A 24,327-nucleotide genomic window follows, 5' to 3' on the forward strand; every position below is an offset into this window, starting at 1 on the left:
CAACCTGCTCTGGCACATCTGCTCTGCGGGATCAATCAAGATTTTTAAATCTTCCCTAAAGACTCACCTGTTCTATTTGACTTAACTCAAGTTTAAGTGGGATTCTGGCAAAATTTTAAATTAATATATTCAATTCTATTTATAGTACTGTGTTATGTATGTTAGTACTACTTATTGTAATTGCTGCATTTCATTGATTATCCTGTTTTAATGTGTACAGCACTTTGGTCAACCTCAGTTGTTTAAAATGTGCACTATAAATAAATATATAAATAAATAATGTGGTTACATATCGCACAGTTGCTGGCACTGCTTTCCCGCGTGCACGAACTGTCGCACCGGCATTGTGCACGCCTGCCTGTCAATGTGATGTTTCGTGGTGCACTCATACAAGCTCTACCGCCGTGAGTCACCCTGGAGTTTATACGTATTCACACTATGTGTGAAGGGGCCCTTAGCCATGTTTGAACTTGTCCAAGGTTTGTGTCCCAAGAATGCTCCCTGTGAATTTGAAGACTCTGGCAGTAACAGGACTGGAGTTATGCTGAGCACAGACAGATGGACGGACGGTCAGACACAAAGCCTTCACAATACCCAAAGGCCATATTTTGGCCTCGGGAAATTATTATTATAGTCACATGCAGCATATTTTACACAGTGAACAGTTTCATAAGTAACAACCAATGTTTAATCCAAACTTCCCCACAATGTTTTGTTCTTTGTCTGACAACTAATGTTAAGAACAAGCCAGTGTATGATTACTGTCAACAATCAGTCTGTGCCAAAAACATAGCAGTGTCTGAAATGTTTTCATGGTTTGAAGGTGTCGTATTTTCATTGCTGACATGTAACATGTGGCTCTGGGCTTCATAGTTCATTACTGGGAAAGTTGCCTGACACTGATACCAAGCTTCAGCCAGAGGTGTCAACCTGATACACAATCGTTTGACATCACATCTGATTTGTGGGACAAATCAAAGAAATGAAGTTTGAAAGAAGCAGCACCAGTTTGTGTGTTCAAATCTGCAATTTATACCTTATTTCATGTCATCGCAGTAACACGGTCAGCGGTGCATACCTGACTACACCACCCCGGCACTAAAACTGAAACCCATATCATTGATGTGGTTCTGCACCCATATTATGTTAATGTAAAATGCCAGTCAAAAGTTTGGACACATGTTCCCATTTGATTCAATGGGAACATGTGTCCAAACTGGTACTGTACTTGTACTAAATTTTTTAAAATAATATTATATTTCTCTGCGACTCAATCCCAGATAAACAGTTGAAGATGTATGTATGTATGTATGTATGTATGTATATTATATTTTATAATGTTTCAAATTTTTTCAAAGGCCAATCCTCACATTCTGCTTTGTCAAGGCAGCCACTTGAACAACCACAGAATATCTAATGTGAGATGTCGTGAACTGATCCATATTAATGGTAGCAGGACAGGTACGGGCAGTTTACAGTAGATAATATTAGTGTCACCATATTTCCAGAGTTAAAATGTGACCTTGAAACTACAACCTTGAAAATTTAAATAAATAAATAACTAAATAGCAATATATGGTCTCACAATTGTCATACTAAATAACTTGTAACTTTAAAATCACATGTAGATTAGTCTCTCTTGCACTGAATGCTTATAACTCTGCAACAGTCAAAAGGAAAACCCATAATGCATATCAGGTTTCATCGAACAGTACATATTTGCAGTTGCAACTCTTTTCTAAGTTCCACAAAAATTTTCATTTGAGATGTATTTAATGATGCTGAGGATTTTAAGATAATGGATTGTAGCCTTATTTGACCCCCAGCCCACCAGTTTGAGACCATATTTTGGTTATCATGAAGATGAAATTTCAAAGGTGGTGAATAAATATTAATTATGTTGCAAAACATGAGTAAAACTCTTTACTCCTGAAAACCTTGAAAGACTGACCATCATTTTTAATAACATTTTATTAAAGAATTGCTCGACAGACAACTCTCTCAACAGTGAAAGAAAAAGTAGCTACAAAGGACAAAAGAAGTTTTTTCTTCAAAAATCTTTTTTTTTTTCTTTTTTTTCCAGCTAATAGTTTCCCTAAATTTTCTGACTATGCACGAACAGGTTACCAGTCCCATCCTTGCCTTCCCCCTGTACAAGCCAAGACATTTATGTACAAGGGTCATTATTGGAACATAAAAACTACTTATTTTCTTCTAAAATACAAGAACTAAAAAACATAAATTCGGTACAATAGACAAGAAAAAACACATTTTTTTTCTCTTTTGTAACAGGTAAATACTAAAAAAGTACATTTTTTTCTCGATATAAATACATGAAGGATAAATAATACAAAACAGAAAGTTTTTTAAACTGGCTATTACAAATAAATATTTATATATGAATGTTCACTTGAACACACATTGGCGAAAGACGCTTTGATTGGAGGGCCTTCCGTCTTCAAAATAAGATTTTTTTTCATCTTTTAGCCATCAAAATGTAAACTCTAAGTGCAACAATGATGCCCAGATGTGAAAAGCCGTTGTGTAAATCTACATTTTTAAAATACAACTATTAAGTTTATTTCCAAAACATCACTGAGTGTCATGTAGGTCAACAACAAAATAAAAGTTTTATTTTTAATTTATTTTAACAAAATGAATAAAAAAATAGATTTCCAAATTGTTACATGTGTAGTGGGGTACTGGCTACAAATGGTTAAGGTCAAGTTATCAATGAAGTCTGATGAAATTTTATGGAGAGTCCTTGAGTCAATTGGGAAGAAATTGTTCAATATTCTGATTTGATTCAATGTCTTCACTTTTCTATAACTACAAGATTTGGTGTTCTTGAAGAACACATGAATTTGTTGTTTTAAATTCTAGACTTCTTAAATAAAAATTGTAGAATTGTGTGTATATACAGTGTGAACACAAAAGTACTCCTTGGTTCCAAATATTTATAATATAAAACGTTACATGAATAATTTTACAATTTTGAAGAAGAAAAATCTGCACAAGAGGAAAAAAACTTGAGTTTCTGCAACTGTAGATACCGAAATTGTAAAATTATTCATATAACTTTTGATATTATAAATATTTGGAACCAAGCTCAAAATTGTTCAGAAATTTACATTCTAGAATTACTTTTCCCCATGAATCTGAAAATTTTGGTAACACTGGAGGATCTATGCACTCTATAAATGCTTCTAGCACATATGAAACTATTAACGCCACACTTGTGCTGACACTCGTCCAAACTTGCTGTCAGTGATGTTTCCAAAAATCAAACTCTGTTTTTTAAAAAATGTGACACACATCTGCTTTTTTCTGGGACATGCATTTTTGTTCAAATATATACCCTGTATCCATGTTAAAAGTCAAGATATGTGAGAACAAAACAACATAAAATGTGGACTTTTAGGTGTTGCTGTCCACTAATGTAAGTAAACCCTTTAGAGAAGAGAGAGACAATAAGAGTGAAGCCCCTTTCAGATGCATTTTGAAATCACACTAAGTGAATCATTTTGACTTTTGTTTATCATATCAGTTATCAAGTTCGTTCATGTGACAGTAACGGAAAGCACAATTTAAAAAAAAATCCAGGAATATCTTTATCTGGTTCGATGTACTTGACAAAATATTAACTTCAAGGTGCTAATACACTTCAAAAGATGAAGGAAGAGTCAGATGAACATGTCTTTGAACATCGCTGAGTCCTTAAATTGAAAAATAATTACAATAAAACCAGAACAAATGTTCAACACAACTTCTGTTAAGTTGCCTTTTGAGTTGTTTGTATTTCAGGTGCCTTGTTGTTCAGGGTCACCACAGTGGATCCAGTACTGATCCTCATTGGGATTTGGTATGTTTCACACCGAATGTCCTTCCTGACACAACTCCAGTTGTACATATAAACACGTGCTGTGCCTGGACTTTCCAACTGGTTTTGGAGCAAAGTACTCATCAGAACATACTCTGCTTTGCTTCTGAGCAGCAGCTTGATGTAACACTTTCAGTAATGCATGTCAATAGTTAATTTTAAGTTACTGTTGAACTTTGACAGTAACACTCAATTACTAAGCCATTTTGTAATGCCAACCTCTGAGATGGACTAAGTAAACAAAGTCCAACATAGTGGCTAGCTGTGTATATTAGCTAGCTATGTCATGCGATACAATTCTATAAGTATTTTGGTTTTCTGGAGAATAAAATATTCCAAAAGCAGATTGATGTTGTTTTCAGTGAAATGTAAGACTTGAATGGAAGGTATAAATACATTGTTTTGAAGTGATTGTTAACTTATTTCAGTGACCAAGCAAGCTAGCGTGCTAACTGGTGTTATATGACACATGAATACATCCTTGTTATTTAATTGGTGGATCCTATCTCACATGACATTCATTATTGTCCCAATATGTGATTGACGTCACTTACATGCATTTTTTTTTGGACTATCTGCGCATTTTTCTTTGATCCATTTTGTACTATTGCACATTACCATGATGCTGCATAGCATTTGACATGTAAATTTAACAAGACTGTGCAGCTCCATTAGCTTCTTGTAAAATTGTTTCCAAGTTACAAGGAAGCAAAATCCAGCATCTGCAGTCTTCATTGTGACATCTTTAGCAGCTGTTGAAGTACTGTTAGTTGAAGAATTGTATAACTTCTCTTAAATTTTTGTTGGATTGAAGAAAGCAGACAGGTGCTTCACACACACCGCTAAACTCCTCAGCAGAGTCGCTAAAGTCAGCAGTGTGTCAGTGAGCCCTGCAGGGCAGAGGGAACTGTTGTGTCCCGCTGCCTTCAGCTTTCTGGCCAGAAAAGAAGCGCCTGTGTAATTTTAAGTAAAATATCAAATAACAAATCTATTGAGGTGTCGTATAAAACAAATAATGAATGTTTTTCATTCGTGCAATGGTAAGAATATTTGTTTGAGTTTAAATTTGGAGTGTAACATTTCATCTTTAAACAATATGGATTTGTTACTGAAACAGTATTTAATACAACTGTATCACATAACATAGCAAGTTAAAAATATACAGAGCAGGGGTGGGGAACTTTTTTCCTATCATGGGCCATTTCAATTTTTAAACTGTCATTCTAGGGCCATACTATGTGTGACAAGCAGCTTGTGAGTGGTTCTTTCATCCAGACTATAACCCAGACAGGCATATAGTTAGTTGAAACCATCCTGAGTGTGTTATTTCCTTTAATTTCTTCCAAAAAAGGTACACTCCAATAAAGTTTTTTTGGATTTACTCATTAAAAGTTATGTCAGTTGGTTCCATTCAACTGTATTAAGTAACTCAGTAGAGACAATCGTTAAAGGTACAATCTGCTACATTTTACTCAAGAAGGTTGTGTTAACGCAATGAAAAGTCATTGACTTAACTTGCCAAAACACATTATTTTGTTAAAATAAAACAACTGACTCAATTACACTTTGAAAAATAGAAAAATGCATTTGTTGTGTAAATCCAATGAAATAATTTTTTTTTTAACTAACAATTGTGAAATTTCTTATCTTTTTAAGTGTAACTGCCAATTTGCTAATAATGTTTGGAATTTCTGACCTGATCTTTTTATATTCATGAATTACCTTAGGGGCTGGTTCAAACTGTCTTGCAGGCTGCATACAGCTCGGAGACCAGAGGTTCTACACCCTTGATATATAGGGTCTGCCTGTTGCCTCCAACCTGTGTCTTATCAGTAACCAGAGCTCACAGTAGTTGCATTGATATGAATTGATTGTGTTAGAAAAACTGGTTGTGTTACCAGTTGCTTTTGCTTGTGTGCACTGGATGTTTCCTATCCAAGTAAATAAATTATTACATTTTTAAGTAAAGTTATTGCAAAATTATCTGTTAAGGTTTATGGCCACTTTGTTGTTGTTTCAGTTGACAGTTAAAAAAAAATATATGCTAACATCACAGCAGGAACATATCAAAGGTGTAAATACATTCCTTAGAAAGTATTACTGTTGTATACTATTACTGTGACGTAGCATAACGAGTAGCCTTATAAGGAGAGTTCTAAATCAGTTAAAATTTTTTAAAGTGAAGTGAAAGTGAATTCTTGTGAAGATGTCAAAGTTCTTCAGTGTTTTGCGCTTTGCTTCAGTATTCACGTAAAATCTTTGATGTTTGTCAAATAAAACAGAATTTGGTGGTATAAAGTGCATGTCTGAAAGGGGCTACAGAAGAAGAGTGTGAAAGAGGATGGGCTAATGTCTTCCCAAAATAAAAATAAATAATGTTCTCTACTCTTTTTTTTTGTACCCTGTGTCGATGATGTGCTAAAAGAAGAATGTTAATCATTTCTCTTCCGTGTCATGTGTTTGTTTGAAAATGTCAACAACTGGTGTGACATGTCTGTTAGCAGAGGAAGCTAGCTTAGCATCATTGTGTCTTTATGGGTGATTAGCTAAAGTAACTTAGTACAGATGCAAGTTACACTAGCCTCATAGTTTTGTAAACCCTGTACGAGATTTTGGGAGTGGGGTGGGGGGGGTTGAGTGCATGTGTAGTGTTGGATTGGGGTTGTGAAGTGGGGGTCTGTGGGGGATTGTGGAAAATTTAGCTTCCTCCAGAAGCCATGTGAGCGGGTTAGTAGTAAGTCATCCTGGAAATGATCCGTGTACCTTTAATTCACAGCATTCGTTTTTAATAAGAGTCAAACATCCAGATTAAAATCCTTTAGCAGAGTAGAATTTTGTGTTTATTTTCTTCATGTGTATTTTTACAATTGTGTGAAAATCAGTTGGATGATTGTTGTGGGAAGTCATCCGCCACCTGTGTGACGCAGACAAATCCCTACATGACCTTTGTTCAACACACTGACCTCAGACCCTGGGCGCACATCAACCTGTCACCTCTCTGAAAATAATGTTAAAGTGTCATTAAGTGAGCATTAAAGGAAGATCATACAAACACTGCCAATTTCTTTTTGTTGTTTGTTTTCTTTCGATGGCGCACCCTCATGGAGCAGGTTTGGTTACATCAGGATCCAAGCAGAAATGTTTTGGTAATTTGCTTTTTGGCAAGGTATGAGGTCACTGTGAGTCAAAGATTATCCAGAAGCAGATCAAGAATTAAATCACAGTTTTGAGGATAGATCCAAAATCTAAATGTGTATTTTGTGAGTTGGCAGTGCAGTGATTTTTTTGTCGCTCTTTGCGTTGTCTAATGCACTGAATGGAAGGTACACGGAGTGGAAACTGAGCGCTGGAGACAAAAAGAGAAGAACAACAGAATCCACTGTTTTGTTTTTTATTGGCTCCGTACGCACACAACTGAAGAAGAGAGTGCGTCAGCCAGCTGAAGCCATATATTTCAGTTCTCTGGGTGTGATGGAGAGGCCGAGCCCTCCACATAGCTCAGCTCAGCTGACAACAACATGTGTCGCCTGGAGGGGGAGCGAGCTCAGCATCATAAATCTGAGCACCTCGTTAACCGCCCATTAAAAACTCAACTATTTCATTTAGCAGAAGGGAGAGTGCTTTGAATATGTGTGCGGGTTTGTCTTCAGGGGAAGAGATTATTATCAACATATACTTTTTAAAACAACATCAGCTAAAAAAACAAAAAAAAAAAAAAACAGTAGTTGAGCTCCTGCTGCACAAGTAAAACCACTTTGAAAACATCCAGTAAAAAACAGGGTTTCAAATAAGGATGATGTTAATGGACCGAAGGTTTTTTTTTTTTATGATTACTTGTTTTGTTTTTGAAAGAATGTAAGTAAGCCCCTTCGGCTGCTCCCTTGTTTTGTACTCGGGGTCGCCACAGCAAATCCAAGGTGGATCTGCTTGTTGAATTGGCACAAATTTTATGCTGGATGCCCTTCCTGACGCAACTCCACATTATATGGAGAAATGTGGTAGGGGTGGGATTCGAACCAGGAACCTTCCTCACTGAAACCAAGTGCATGTTTTTGAAAGAATGTTTTTTTTTTTTAAATACTACATTCTTAGAAATGAAGAAGACATCTTCAAATTACTACTTTGAACAAAATATCTATCATACAAAGCTATTCAGTAATCCCTTTTGCCCAGGATAACTCTTAATGTGTTTACACGATTTAACCAGTTTATATATATATATATATATATATATTATATATATATATATATATATATATATATATATATATATATATATATATATATATATATATATTCAAAATGGTTTGTCTAGAATAGTTACATTCTAGTTTTAAAAAAGATTATCTATTTAAAGATGTTAAGGTGTTTTGTCAGTGGATTTGAGCTGTTTCAAACTATTTCAAACAAACAAAAAAATCTTGATAATTCTCTTAAAATATAATCAAATATAAAAGTAGCTGATGGATGTTTTTTTGCTTATTGACTAACTGAAATAAAACTGCAGAAGAACTACATGCAGGAATTTGTAATAAACATTTTTAGAGCTTGTTCAAATTATTTCAAAGAGTTATTTTGCAGAGTAAAATAAACTCTGCTGGGACTACATTTGGTTCCACTCCAACAAGAGTTAAATAAGCTCTATTATAGTGTGAAATCAGCTTGATCATCTTGTCAAATTAAGTTTTTACACTCCAATGAGAGTCAAGCATAGCATGACAGAGTTGATTTTACACTGTGATAGAGTTTTTTTTTTTAAACTCCATTTGGACTGGGACCAAATGTAGTCCCAGCAGAGTCTATTTTACTATACAAAATTTCCTGTTGATAAATGATCATTTATAATAATCATTTAATAATATTTTTGCTAAATACAAAATATTCTACCTCATGTCAACTTTAAATTTCTAACCACTGAAACAGATTCACAGCCCAGACTGTAAGTTTCCATCCCGTGTGTTAATTACTTGTGCAGCAGACGTATCTTCTTTATAGCCTCTAGATACTTGGAGCCAGTCATATGTTTTCACCTTTATGTTCTCACTGGTGTTTGTATTTCATTCGACTCTCCACTTCTACCTGCGACACAATTTGTTTTCCTTATAAATTAGAGGAACAAGTCATCTTGTGGACTTATAATATGTTTTAAGGGAAAAGAACTTAAAAAGTTCTGTGAAATGTTTCATTTAAAAGAAGAAGAATCTTTACTCCTTTGCATTTTGTGATAATAAGTGAACCTGTTTTCCCATAAATGGAGAAAAACCTGCTCTGCACACCTCAACACTCATTGCAAATACTACTCCAAAATGATTGGTGGCGGTATATTAAATTTACAAAGCTAAATATTAGCATGATTGAGACGACATTATTGAGTCTCTGCAGATGTTTTCTAATACACCCACAGTGAAAAAGAACCAATTAAAAGTTGTTTCAATTGGTAACATCTAAATGAATTAAGTTGTTTGAACTTAAGTTAATAAGTTAGATCAACTCTAACTTACAACCTTAAGTTCAAACAACTTAATTCATTTAGATGTTACCAATTGAAACAATTCATTTAGGTTTGTTCAACTCTTGTCTTACTTCAGTGTATGCTACACATCTATTATTATTTGATTATATTATTATGTAATTGGCACACTTAAACTGATTTTTATTTAATTCTGTTTGACGGACTGTTAGCAGGATTATCTAAAGGTTTTCAGGCAATCACAAATGATATTAGTGGTAAAGTGCAATCTAACTGACAGGGAGAAACTATGCAATTTTGTTTGAATTCCGCATCACTTTCTTTCTTTATTGTCCATTATATGATGGACCTTAAAAAATTCAATCACTTTCTGGAACTGTTTTGTCATTGGGCAGATAACTGTAATGTTTTGTTCAGACTCTCATACAAGCAACAGTTTTGGTGACTAATAGATCACAAATTCACAAAAGAATGTTATTGTGAACATTTCAAATGGTGGCTCTCTCTCTCTCTCTCTGCGCATATATATATATATATATATATATATATATATATATATATATATCTATATATATATATATATATATATATATATATATATACACACACACACACACACACACACACACACACACACATGCAGAGGTACTGGGTACTCTGGTACCCAGTAACACACTACTACAGTGTGAAAATTGCCATGCACAAGCACCTTCATGAAACATGATTATTTGTAATTTGTGTATTAAAATACAGAATTATACACAAAATACATCAAAACCATATAATTTGACCAGTATTTTCTTGTTATATTAAAACTGAAGTCTGATACCAGAAATTCTGGCCATCTTGGAAAATGGCAGCCATTTAAAAAAAATGGTGGATATATGTTGGTGTTTTGGTGCTTGTATGACTATTTGAATAAATCATCTTGGTATTTGCATTTATCTGCCCCATTATGTCTTATGCAACAAAACCCTTCAAGAGGGAAAATAATTATAATTTAGGTTTTCATTGGGATTACAGATATTTTAACTTAGTGACATTTACAGTATATTTATTTACAGCTTTGGGAAGAGGGTCATTTTTTGTTGTATAACAGTATGTTACTGGATTCAGTTGACTGCAGTTACAGACGTTTTAGCAATTTGAGTTGGAGTTCCAAATCTTTTTTGCTCAGTATATGAGGTCTATTAGAAAAGTATCCGACCTTACTATTTTTTTCAAAAACCATATGGATTTGAATCACGTGTGATTACATCAGACATGCTTGAACCCTCGTGGGCATGCAAGAGTTTTTTCACGCCTGTCGGTTACGTCATTCGCCTGTGGGCAGTCTTTGAGTGAGGAGTCGCCCACCCTCTCGTCGATTTTTTCATTGTTTAGGAATGGCTCAGAGTGCTGCTTTGTTTGATCAAAATTTTTTCAAAACTGTAAGGCACAACTGAGTGGACACCATTCGATAAATTCAGCTGGTTTTCGGTAAAAATTTTTAACGGCTGATGAGAGATTTTGGTCTGGTAGTGTCGCTTTAAGGACGGCCCACGGTGCCTGACGGCGATCTGGCGCTTCGAGGCAGCAGCGTCTCACCGTTTCAAGTTGAAAACTTCCACATTCAGGCTCTGTTGACCCAGTAAGTCGTCAGAGAACAGAGAACTTTCAGAAGAAGTCAGCATAAGGAGTTTATTCGGACATTTCATTGTTAACGGACATTTTGTAATGAAAGAACATGCGGGCAGAGTCGCATGTCGGGCCGGACCCGACCGCGGGGGGGTCGCGACAGGAAAAACACCTCCGTTGGAAACCTTAACGGGCAAGTTGGAACATGCCCAAGCTGTTAAAACAATTTCTCAGTTACTCACTTGTTGAAAGCCACCAAAAGCCGCCTAAATTTTACAAATGGTTTCAACACAGAGGTTTTTAACTGTCGCAGCGCACACAAATTCGCTGAGTCGTCACAGAAAGGACTCGGCGAATTGCGCGCATGTCTTTCATTACAAAATGTCCTTAAACAGTGGAATGTCCGCATAAAGTCCTCATGCCGACCTCTTCTGAATCTTCTCTGTTCTCTCACGACGTCCTGGGTGAATTAAGCCTTAAATTAGGATCAGTCAGTCAGTAATACAGAAGACACATTCAAACTGAGTGAATTTAATTTGACTGCATTAATGTGAAAACTTCTGTGGATTCAGCCTACATTTCCTTGAAGAATTTTATTGATTTACTGATTTTATCCAGGACAATTTTTTTATTTTAACATGTTTTTGTAGCCCAGTCTCTTTTTTTTTTTTTTGTGCCCCATCAGGAAAAACGCCCCATTTCGTGACCAATTTTTTATTTTGCTATTTGTAATCCTCCCCTTCTCCTAACTCTAACAGTAGCATGAGTGTCTACCCTCCCCTAACTCTAACTCTAACCCTAACCCCTAACCCCCCAGACCCCCCCCCATCACCCCTCATTTCGTGCCCCTGTCACAAAATTAATTCATAACCCCATTACGAAAGCCTCCCATTTTCGTGGCCCCGACACGAACCCATAGATAATGTACTTTTCGTTAATGCGCCACATACTGATGTGAGACCCGGGTGGTTTTTGGTGGTGGGATTATTCCCTCTGCCTCTAATGAGCCAGCTATCTGTCTTGTTGGAGTTAAAACTAAACTCCTGGGAGCCAGTAAAACAGTGCTGGACACTGAAATACATGAGTGACTACAACACCAACCACTGGATTCTTGGGTCTCTTCTTGTCTCTGAGCTGCTCTCTTGAAGCAGTAGAGTCCCCTCACGTTAGTCTGTCTGTTAGTCATGTCTGCATTTGTCAATGTTATGTGTTATCTTTGCTGTTTATACGTTGTCAGTTTGTTCCAAACCTGCTACAGGTTGAGTGAGCTTGGGTGATTCCTGGATTCTGCCCTGAGTCGAGGTGTGATGCGCCGACAGCTCAGTATAAGTTGGGGTGTGGGGTGGGTCACAGGGGCCTGGGGGCCCTGCTCCCCCCATGATGCTGGTTTGAAGCTGACATAGGCCCAGCACCATTGTAGTCCATGGATTGGTGGTGCGGTAGGGTGGGGCCAAGATGGTTTAGCCCATACATGGAAGGCCCAGAACCAGGCATGGGTTCCACGTAGCTGCCACCCCCAACATAGACTGGGATGGCCTGCATGTTGGTTTGTGTCCCATAGCGGCACTGTTGGCCTGTACAAGGCCGTGATGTGGATGGGGGTCTCCATAATTGGATCTGGGGCTCCATACTTCTGCTGAGAGGGGCCAGCCCTTCATAGGGACGTTGGGATAGGCAGTGGACATGGAGTAAGACACTCCCTGGTGAGGCTTGTTGAAAGATGGTGGGGCATGGCGCATCATAGCCTGCCCCTCCTGCTCCACCACCCATGGGGTGCAATGGAGTTCAGAAAGCTGGCGGGTGGACTGCTATGGGCAGTGGTGGTGAGCCATTTGGAGAAGGTCCACCAGAACTAGAGCTCAGTCCCTTGGACTTCTGGTCCTTCTTGTACTTCCATACGACGGTTCTGGAACCAGATCTTGATCTGGCGCTCAGACAGGTTGAGCAAGTTGGCCATCTCAACACGGCCGTGGCCGGCACAAGTACCGGTTGAAGTGGAACTCCTTCTCTAGCTCAACCAGTTGGGCGCTGGTGTATGCTTTAGGGCTCGTTTAGATGAAGCCGATGACCCACCGGTTGGACTTTTCTCCCCGCTGCTGCTACTCTCACCTCCTGCTGATGCTTGAGCAAAAAGGATCAGAAGGTGGTAAGATTTAAAAAAAGTTAAAACTGGGGTTTGTTGTGCCAAAAGAAAATCAGACAGTAGTGCTACATCTAAAACCACCTCTGCTGTTATTCTAATAATTTGGAACAAGCTTTTTGGAAGAATTGCATTCGATCAATTCGGACCTGAGTTTCAGCCAGAAATTAAATTTTCAGTATTTTGTTTGTCAAGGTCACCATCAAGGGCAAAGGTCTAACCTGCACATCCTACCCTCCTGACATTGTGTAGAACATTTTCTTGAACATGATGGCTTTTGTTTGTACACAGGGCCCAAGTTATGGTCCAAGGGCATGCACATTTTGTGAAATTTTAAATATCAAGGTATTTTTTTGGGGAGGGGAGCAAAGAATCAAGCTCCACATGCATTTGTGTCCAATCCTAGGAGTCAAATTCAAAATTTTCATACTTTAAAAACGTAATATAATAGCTCGATAAACAATACAAACAGTACAATCACAATACTGCCCTCCGGTGGCTTTTCAACTTCTGAGGTGTTAACAAAAGACAAACAAGGAAAATGAAAGGTTGACTAAAGTGGGGAAATTCAAAAAAGAAAAGGATAGATGAGTATAAGAAGTGAAACCAAGTGATCAGGGAAATAAAACAGGTTACAGGACACACACATACACACACAAAATTAAGGCATGAAAGCATGAAAATGTTACACATAAAATAAAGGTAAAAGAAAAGAAGAAGATTCAAAGAGACAGGCAAAAAGAAGATGAACTGGGAGAGAAAATGAGAGAATAAAACACAATCAACCTGCCTGCTGGAGGAAATTGAACATGTTCAGGTTGTTAATAAAGCAGAGGGCTGTCCGGCCTGCCAAATTATCCCCTGATATTACTTGTCAACACTTCATAACACTGGCAGTTATTAAGAGATGGGAGCCCTTGTAGTGGCTGAGAGCAGCTAAATTGCATCTTGGCTGGAGAGACAAACCCCCCACAGGCATAGCAGCTGCACAAGCAGAACTACAGGAACCGGGCTGAAGTGGACCAGTACTTCTCCAAACTCAAATTAAACAGAAATCTCAATGTGCTACTGGAAGGTTGTAAGCATTTATGTGGTGTTAGTATTACATGTAACGTAGTTTTGAAATCAAACTTTTTTCAAGAAAAGTTCATGTAAGACAAATGATTTAAGTAAATATTTAAAAAAAATCAAAAAGGTCCTATAATGGCATATTTGTGCATAAGACAGAGTTAAACAAACAATATCCAAAAATAAATTGTAATCCATTACAATTACTAAATAATCTGTTGACAAAAAATGTTTCTATGAAAATAAGTAAAAAAAAAAAAAAAACTTTTTTAAATTGCAATTTTAAAAGAAACTGTAGAAAAACTGATATCTCTAAAACAAACAAAACAGTACAACAAAAAAGACAATTATTGGACTTTTAGTTTTGGTTTGGGGCTCTTTTCAGTCAAAACAAAAAATTTAAAAATGTCTTGGACTCTGAAATTGTGATGAACACTTTCAATAATTTCCCTTCATTTTTTTTTAATTTAATGATTAATGGAAAACTAACATACAGTAACATATACTATATGTTACTGTCTAATAATATAATAATCATTTGATGGTGTCATACTGTGTTTATGCTGATAATATCCTATCTGTCTCTTTCAATAGTACAAACAATTGAACTTGTTATCAGGGAACCAGGCTGACAACAGGTCCACACTGTCTTACATTTCCTAAATGACAGTTTGATATTTTCAACAATAAACCATGTAACCCAAAAGCTTTCTTTGTTCCACTTAACATAATTCATATCCGTTATGACAGAACACTTTTGCCCCAATTCTAAGACCATATCATGCATACTTTCTTTAAACGTTATCACATATGCAGATGATATTGTGGTTTATCTTGCTGTTTGATTTTTGCTGCTTGCTAATATATTTAATTTCATATGTATCCTTGTCATTCTCCCTCTCTCTGAATATCTCTTCATTTCCTATTGTGCATGGCATTTACATTCATCCCATTAATATCTTTCCTACCGCTACAGTTGATAACTTTTAAAGAGTGGGAGGAAGCAGAAAGCTGAAAAAGAAAGAGGGCAAGAAGGAGCAGTGGTTATGCAAATGTTAATAACATAAGAATGAAAACAAGTGGAGGAAAAAATAATGATTTCCTGACTTCTCTTGGGTCGTTACAAATGGAACTTAAAGACAAGCGGTTTCTGTGTAAATACTTTCTTTTTCTGCACTTTTCATTTAATTCAAAGTCATGGTTATTTTTTTTTACACTGGTTAGTGAAAAATATCTATTTGTTTTTTTCTACATAGACTCAACATGTAAAATCACATTTTTTCATAACTTAAATGACACACTTGCTCAATTTACCATACAGGAATGGCATATTGGCACAAATCACCATGTAGGGCCCCAAGCTCTTGTTTCAGTGAAACAAAGATGATATTTGTAACTTTCTAACAACTACAAAGCTGCACAAGCATTTTCGACTGATTGCATCATACAGGCGGGCTTTTTTTTCATTTTGAACTTTTAAACATTGTTTTTCTTGCAGGTAAACACAAGAGAACAGTGAATAATGGCTGGCCACAACAAACTGCTGATTTTGTCCTCTCTGACCTCTGATTTCATCACAGAGTGTCTGACCCAAAAACAGGTCATCTACAAGAGAGGTTAGACACTGCTGGAAGGAAGCATGTCACTACCTTAACTCTGCTTCCTATGCGGAAGTGACACTTGTGACAATATTAAATTCAAACAAAGATGCCATGCTAAACAATTCACACCATTCAAGCAACCTGCTGTAACAAAGTGAGAATACCCTCATCGAACAGGGACGAACGTTTGCATGATTATGAAGTAAAGGTTGGATACAAAGGTTGGATTTGGCCTTGAATAAAATCTGTGAAGGTTTGGATTGGGCCTGAATACAGAAGTGGTGACTAAGTTGCATCACTTTTTGCTAAAATTAGAGGAAGTTATCTTTTGTTGCCTGTACAAGCTGAACTTTATCTTTGTCACCATTTTTGCTGTTTTTAACCACACACCACCATAACATTCAGTCACAGATGGTCCAAACTAGACGTTTATGGAATCCCCCTATGATCAGACAAATAATGGGATATGTTTAAATATCATTGGAGGATTTTAAAGTGTTGAGTCCTGTGTAATCCTTTATCGACCCCTACCTGGCTGTAGCTACCTCCCTGGATTGGCCACCATATTGTTGGGTAGGCCACGGTATACTGAGGCTGGATTCTAAGTGTTGTTTAGTCCCCTTAATTGGTACTCATTAGGTTAAAGTCGGATTTGGGCTCATGGACTAAATGTATTAATGAATGTACACTTTAGAGTAATGCCAAAAGCGTCCGTCATATAGTTTTGATTCCAATCTGTGATATAATTCCAACTACTGACCAGTAGATACCCACAATTTAAAGGTGTCTCATCCATCATTTTGAGCATGTCGTTATAGTGATGGGCTAACCGTGGTGGAGCTACTTTTAACTGGTGAATATGATGCTGAAGGAAACTTTATGCAAACACTGGAACATCAGTATTTGATGTGACCGAATGAAAATTTAGTGGAAACTAACCTTGCAGTAGCATTCTGTACCTGAATCTAGTAGACAAAATATTTCTATGTTAGATCTAACAAGAAACTTCAGTTTACTTTTTCAGCTGATTTCACTCACATGTTTGATTGGCAATGTTTGTAGTGTTTAAAAAATTTGTAGAAATACATAATAAATGTCCTCAAAAATTTCCATTGTGGCTTTTTCAAAATTCAACATGGCATCCAAAATGGCTGCCATTTCAGGTTTTTGAATGTATTTTATTCTGGGAAGTTTGCAAACCTGATTTAAGTGTTTAAATATATGATTTAAGACTCTTTTCCATGTTTACCTTCACTGCATTTATTTGCAGAACTTCAAGGTGAAGAGTGAGGTAAATTTATGGAGTGTGGCATCGAAATGTATCCTCAATCACCATGTTTTGGACACATCAAGAGGCAAGTTTGTATTTAAAACAAAAGCAAACAAAAAAATTGTGGCCATTTTGATTCAAATATGGATATCATCTATCATATTTTCTGGATTATAAATTGCACATGTTAAAAAAAGCCTCTTGAAGAGGAAAAGCACAGTTGCACTGGAGTTTTTTCAGGATTACCAGCTCATTCATTTGGGATTTTTGTGCATTTTTTAAATGAACTTCTTATTTCTGACATTTGTTATTTTAATATTAAAGTTTATTTTGTTCAGTGCTTTGATTCCTGCAAAACTCTAATAGAAATAGTTACTGTAATTATTATGATGAATAACAAACTCTTTTTTTATTTTTTTGGGTATATACTGTAAGCCACAACTGAGTATAAGTTGCCGGTCCACCAAAACTAGTAAAAAAAAAAAAACTTGCACTCTGGAAAATATGGAAATTGGTTGCTGATATTTCCAAAATTTTAAATATCTTGGTAATAACTGCATAGGGTTTCCTCATACTTGAAACCATGTATTAAGACACTTAAATCAGATATCTCTATTTTCTAGAAACACAAATATGTAAATAAATGAATAAATATAAAATGAATGACAGCCACTTTGGATTCCTATATGGCCACTCTCTTAGTTTCTGACAGTTCCAACACTCTAAACCTCTAGATAATCACTGTAAAGCGTTTCTCCTTTAAGACATGCATTTACATCCTTAAATTAGGTTTTTAACCTTTCCAGAAGCAAGGATATGTACAAATACATAAAATGGTTGCCATTTTTGGTTTTAAAAAAAACTACTAGAGGGATTTTTGAGAATTTATGTGATTTTTCTGGATATATCCTGAAAATTTCAGCTTACTCTGCTTTTTTTTTTTCTTTCTATTTTTACACGAGGCCATCAAATATGGCCATTGGGTATTGCAAAGGCTTTTCATCTCTCCGTCTGTCTGTGCTCAACATAAGTCCAGTCCTATTACTGCCAGATCTCACCTTTGACCTCCTCTTCCCGCTATTGATTAAAGTATTGGTGGTTTAGGGGTTTGTATGTGTCTTCTCTGATGCACCTAACATACTCAGGTTAGGAGAATCTGTCGAATGAATAAAGTGCACAGTGTGCGTTGCAGGCTAATCATGGTTAAGGTGCTTTAGCAATCCCCCTCACCAGCTTTGTGAACACATTTACCAGCATCATTAGACGCTGGTAAATGGAGTTGGACTAGAGAAGCGTCAGTACAGACGAATAATTACCAGTTTGACTACTGGTCTGAGGCAGCGCCTGTTTTGTTGTAATAGTCTAAGAAGCCTTTAAAACCCTCTGGGGATCCGGGGTTTGAAAGGGGATGTTGATAAGGGAGGTGAGGAAAGAGAGAAGTGGTGATGGGAGGAAACGAAAGCAAGACACTAATGAGGAAGCAAAATGGAGGGAAGCCAGAAGGAAGTAATGAGGGACAGAAAGTGGTGTAGCAGAAATAAAGATAAAAATCCCGACAGACAGACAGAGACAGGTGTAACCAACACACCGCTGGCAGAGTTGTTGCTGGGTGAACAGTTTTTCTGCTTGGTCGCCTGCCGACACTCTTTCATCCATGGAAAGATCTGCTTGGCCAAGGTCGGGTTGGGGGGTAGTGAGGAGGAAGAGGAGGATGTGGAGGAAGATGTGGAGGAGGAGGAGTTGGATGTCTTATTGGTGCCTGATTTAGTGACTGAGGAGACTCCAGCACTGCCCCCCGGCTGCTGAGCTCCAGCACTACCGTTGCTGGGGTTGGGGGGCAGCGGTGGGGACACCTGGGAGCCGGGGTGGTGCTCAGATGGTAGACTGGGCCGCATGCAGCTGCCATTCAGCTCCTTGGTTTTGGCTAGCTGCTGCTGCTGCTGGTGGCCTCCATTACTGCCCAGCGACTGTAAGGAGCAGGCGGAGCGCTGATACGAATCTACATCCAGGTGCGTAGCAGACTGGAAGGCCGGTTGGTGGTGAGTCACCGGGACTGGGGCATCGTAGCCTCCGAACCCGTTGGCAGCCGCCGCTGCCGCCGCCGCTGCCGCCGCCCCCTGCACCTGGTAGGACGAGTAGCCCCCGAAAAGCGTTGAGGAGTTGTCGTAGTATGTTGTTTTCTGCATTTCTGAGGGAAGTGGCGGCGTCTTCTTGTGCTCCGGTCCTTGTTGAGAGCCACTGCCGGAAGACCATTTGGTACCGGGGGTCACGTGACGGTGTCTCTCCAACGGCCCCCTGCAATCTGACCTAAAAGGTTAGGAGAGGCAGAATAAAGAAATGAGAGAGATAAATCCATCTTCCTCTGATGAAAGGCGCCATGACATGAATAGAAACCACTGCTTTTCTTTCCTCACCCTCCTCCCCCTCCTCCCCTCCCTCATCAGCCCAGCCTGCAGATGCTCTGGTGTAGGGGGCACCAAGAGGGCAATGTGCAGCCCCTCCTTCCCTATGTGCACGTACATGCACTCACACGTCAAATTTCTTTCAAGATCCGAAAAGGTTTTACCTTAGAGTTTGTGCTCATATAATGTTTTATTATATTATTATTATATTATTATTATAAGTAGTAGTAGTAGTCTGGTTTTATGATGCAGTACTTTTGTTCACTTATTGTTGCCATTGACATTTTTCCCTTGTTTTTCAGGATGCAACAAAGCGCTGCTTCAGCTTTGAATTTCAAAATAAAATAAATTGAATGTAACCTTCTGACTAGTCTGTGAACAGTCTGTTGTGTTCGCGTCTTTTCATCTTTAGATGAAACTCGTGCAGAGTTGCTGATGTTTTGTTGCGTAATGCTTTCTTTCTGACTGATGCAGGAAGCCTATTTGTGTCGACCGCTGCCTTCCACAGTGATTGAATGAATCCTGTTCTCTCTAATCTTACTTCACTCACATCAACCCAGTCATACCGCTCTGCACACACACACACACACACACACACACACACACACACACACCACAACACACACCCACACACACCACACACACACACACACACACACACACACAGGGAAATAAACAAACAAACAGACAGACATGGAAAAATATAACAAAATCAATTAAAACAGATTATTTTCATTGAAAAAAATAATGGTGGAATGAAAATGAGTCAAATTTCGAGTGGTCTTAAAAAGGAAACCTGCCCACTAGAATTTGATTTTTTTTTTTTTAATCTATTAATAAAAGTTTAACTTTTTAGTTTTATTTTTATTTATTTTTCTCAAAGTCACAACCTTGTTTGTGTGAATGCTGGGAAGATAAAAATGCAGGATCAGAATTTTGCATTTTTGTTTTGGTACAGAGCAACTCCACAGGCAAAATGGAGAGATCAGAGTTAGGTAGAAACTCTATTTACTCTAACAGAGCATGCTTTAATTATATCCATGTTAAATATTTAAATAAGCTATATTAAAATAAATACAAACATCTGAACAGTAAACAAATTACAAATAAAATGCAAAGCTTGATTTAAAAAAAAGAGACTTGCATTCTGTCATATTTGTTTTTAATAGCTTAAAAATAAATACAAAAATAAGTAAAATAGATAGATAGATAGATAGATAGATAGATAGTAGATAGATAGATAGATAGATAGATAGATAGATAGATAGATAGATAGATAGATAGATAGATAGATAGATAGATAGATAGATAGATAGATAGATAGATAGATAGATAGATAGATAGATAGATAGATAGATAGATCGATCGATCGATCGATCGATCGATCTATCCTGGGGGGGCAAAATCGGAAAATCTCGTGCGCACCTCGGTGGGCCCTGCGCGCGTGAGGGCGGGCTGTCAGGCACTGGCGAGCACGCGGAATTTATTTATATTTACGTTGCAGAGATTTTTTTAAAAAGGAAATCATCCGCCACAACACAACCTGAATTTGCGCACGTGACCGTGATGGTTAATTATGTTCCAACGAAAAACCTTAAGAGCAGCACAAAGACAGAAACCAGCGTTTGTGTTACATGATATTAAAACTGCCAGACAAGACAAACGCAAAATGAACTAAAGCCAAACTCATTGGAGTGCAAAGACACACGGGCTGGATTTCGATTTGGAACAGAGTCATAAGGCATTTGTGGATTTTTACTTAAAAAATAATAATCACATGCTGATTAGCGTGAATTTGCTTGACAAAAATGACCTAAACTCACTCACACACATATATATATATATCTAAGTGGTTTGCAATTTTGCAAATAGTTGTAAAGCAACTAAAAGCAAGCAAACCAGCGTGAAAACGTCAAACAATACAAACAAACAATATACAAACAAAATCAAATTCTAACAAGAATAACACAATACTTAATACCGATAGGATGACAATTTGACAGCATTATTTATTGTCATTATTGTTTTTGTTGTTGTTGTCCCTATTATAGCCCACTAGGCCTGTGAATTAATTTAACGAATGATTTGGGATTTAAAAGATGAGTATTAATGGTGTTTATATAAGCTGTGTGTGAGTATGAATATTTTTGTTTTAACAGTGGACCAAAATGACAGAAAAAAATGTCTTTTTTTTAAGTCCTTCAAAAGAAAGAGTGAAAAATAAGACAAGCCAGCTCTGCTCCAGCTCTCAGCGCGTCACACATGTCAGCCATTTATCTTTCTGCAAGACAAGCCGGAATCCTAATTATTTACTCTGAGGAATTGTTCCAAGAGAGAGAGAGAGAGAGAGAGAGAGAGAGAGAGAGAGAGAGAGAGAGAGAGAGGAATATGTTATTAAATCATATCGCTGTTTCGCCATTAAACGGGACACGTAATGTCTGTGCCCTGCTTGTAGGGCTACAGCTTAATACAATCACCAAGTTTACTCGACGCCTCCCTGAATAATCCATTTACACACTGACAGAGACACCCAAACACACACACAGAGAGAGAGAGAGAGAGAGAGAGAGAGAGAGAGGCCTCGGCGTCCGGTGTCTGCGTTTTATCCGGGATATAAAATTACAAATGGCGCCTGCCATGAAGAGCTTTGCGAGCAGAGAGAGAGGGAACGCATTAACTTGGACAATCCACCTATTCCTTATCCCATTAACAGAGGGGGAGGGGGACAATAAAAGATCGATCACACCATTGTTGCTCATTTATGTTCATGCGTGGCCTCATCAGCCTGTGCGTAAAATGTGCGTAAAATGACAACATCCACAGTCAGATCTTAAAACAAATGCTCAGCCACAGCGGGAAAATTCTTCGTAAATAAAACAGGGAAAGAAAAGGAGGACAGAGATGGAAGGCAGGAGGAGAAAAGGGGGGCAGTTTAAAGGATTGTGAACTCTTCTTGAACCGGGATTGGAGTCATAAATCACTGAGCGCGGCAGCCGGCACGCCAGCACTATTTCTGGCTTGGTGTTGGAGCTGTGCGCGCAGCAGCAGCAGCGGCGCCAGCGGCGGCGGCATCAGCGGCCTGCCCGGTGATGCTCCTTCTTACCTTCCCTTTAGCCTCGGCGGTGGTCCCGGTCCAGTCCGGCACGGACGCGGCCACGCCGCATCACAGATTCCAGTCCTGATGCACGCTTAGGGGATCAATAACAATGATAAGTAAATAAATAAATCTAGTCCTTGTCTTCCTCTTCCTCCCGCTGCTGCTGTCTGGAGACCAGCGCGGCTGCTTACGACCACCAGCACGTCCACCAGCCAGCGGCGGCAGCGCGACGGTGGCGAACCGGACACCGTGTGGCATGAACGGCCGGCGGTGGAGAGCGCTGCGGGGAGTCGGGGCTACCCGCCGGCACAGGCTCGGTTTAAAGGGCTAAAGCGCACGGGCAGCACGATCTTACCGGGAGCCTGCCTGCCTTTCCTGCATGCACGCACCCCCCTGACACCCCCCACCCGCCCTCCACCTCCACCCTCCGCCACAGCACCAGCGCTGCCTGCACCGCCGCCGGCTGATAACAATGGCCTCGGAGTTCTTTCTTTTTTCAGGCCGACGCAGCCAGTCAGACCCCCTCACAGGAGCGGGACTACCAAGAAACGTCAACCCATGGCATTTTTTGGTGTCGAATGTTGGTCTTTATTTTGTCTCCTTCGTGTCCAACGCGGATCTGGTGTCGCTCTCTGTGCGCCTCCGTGCGTCGTTGCGCCCTCGGTCTCTGGAAGCCTCCGCGCAGCTAGCAGCGGGTCCACTCCTGTGGTAGTACTAGCAGTAGTGGTGCGTAGTAGCAGGTATTCCAGGGTTGCTCTTACGCTTGGATGAAACGAAGGAAATAACGCAGCCACGCTGATTCTTCATCAGCGTCACTCACAGATTATGGTCAATTCAGCACACTGCTGGAAAAAAACAAAAACCCTTCAGACCTGCACTTCTGTTCAGCATTATTATTATTCAAAGGTGCACACAGAGTGCACGTGCCACCATCAGGTCACAATCACTGTGCACACATTTTTTTTCTGTTATGGAGGCATTTTAAGTTGACTTTAGTGCTGATCAAACTATCATCACCAGTTAATCTGCAGCTATTTTGATTAAAAAAAGTAAATCAGTTATGAAAAATAAAATCTTTCACTGACTTCAGCTTTGTTGATTTTCTCTGTTTTATACTTAAAATTAAGCTTTTGGGTGTTTCTGGATCTAAATAAGCAGCTTAAATAAATTATTTTGTGCTTTGCAGAGTTATAATGCACATTATGCATCATTCTGCACTGTAAACACTTTGGGAGTCTTGGTTATTGGATCACTCTTTGCATTTCTAGTTTGCTTAACCAGTTAACCAATGATTAGTTCAAGTTAATAAAGATATAACTGCTATTTGTATTACTGATTAATGCATTCTGTAATGATGATTTACAAAATAATGAAACTTGTCAAGTAGAAAACTTTGATATAAGAAGCTGGAATCAAAGAATGCTGACGTTTTTGTTTGTTTGTTTGTTTTATGTTGGGGGTATGTGATAATTGATTATTTTGAATATTGTTTTAAGTTGTTTGCTTTGCTGTTAACAATCTAACATAACTCCATTAATTAATCTATATGTTTTGCACTTGATTGTACAGTCACTTGGGTATATTGCATAATGTCATGTTTACTATCATACTGGATTATATCATCCATCATATTGTAAAATATATGAAATCACATTGTATTGCATCACATTATTAAAAAATTGAATACTGCGGTATATGAATTGTATCCTGTTACACTATTTAATTTATTGTATTGTGCGAAATTATATATACTGTATTCTGCCATCATATGATATTTTGTAT

General features: G+C 38.2%; 1 protein-coding gene across 1 annotated transcript in view; it reads right to left on the bottom strand.

Moving 5' to 3' along the window:
• LOC117528301 (homeobox protein Hox-B3a-like) overlaps positions 1 to 24,327 on the bottom strand; it is a 135,084-nt gene that overhangs the window by 13,044 nt on the left and 97,713 nt on the right. Inside the window, 8 exon segments of the mRNA XM_034190915.1 lie at positions 12,217 to 12,325; positions 12,327 to 12,529; positions 12,532 to 12,697; positions 12,699 to 12,860; positions 12,862 to 12,933; positions 12,935 to 13,011; positions 13,014 to 13,088; positions 18,635 to 19,353. Coding sequence (XP_034046806.1) covers positions 12,217 to 12,325; positions 12,327 to 12,529; positions 12,532 to 12,697; positions 12,699 to 12,860; positions 12,862 to 12,933; positions 12,935 to 13,011; positions 13,014 to 13,088; positions 18,635 to 19,353 — 1,583 coding nt within the window.

Source organism: Thalassophryne amazonica, chromosome 16, assembly GCF_902500255.1.
Source record: "Thalassophryne amazonica chromosome 16, fThaAma1.1, whole genome shotgun sequence".
Classification (NCBI taxonomy): Eukaryota; Metazoa; Chordata; class Actinopteri; order Batrachoidiformes; family Batrachoididae; genus Thalassophryne; species Thalassophryne amazonica.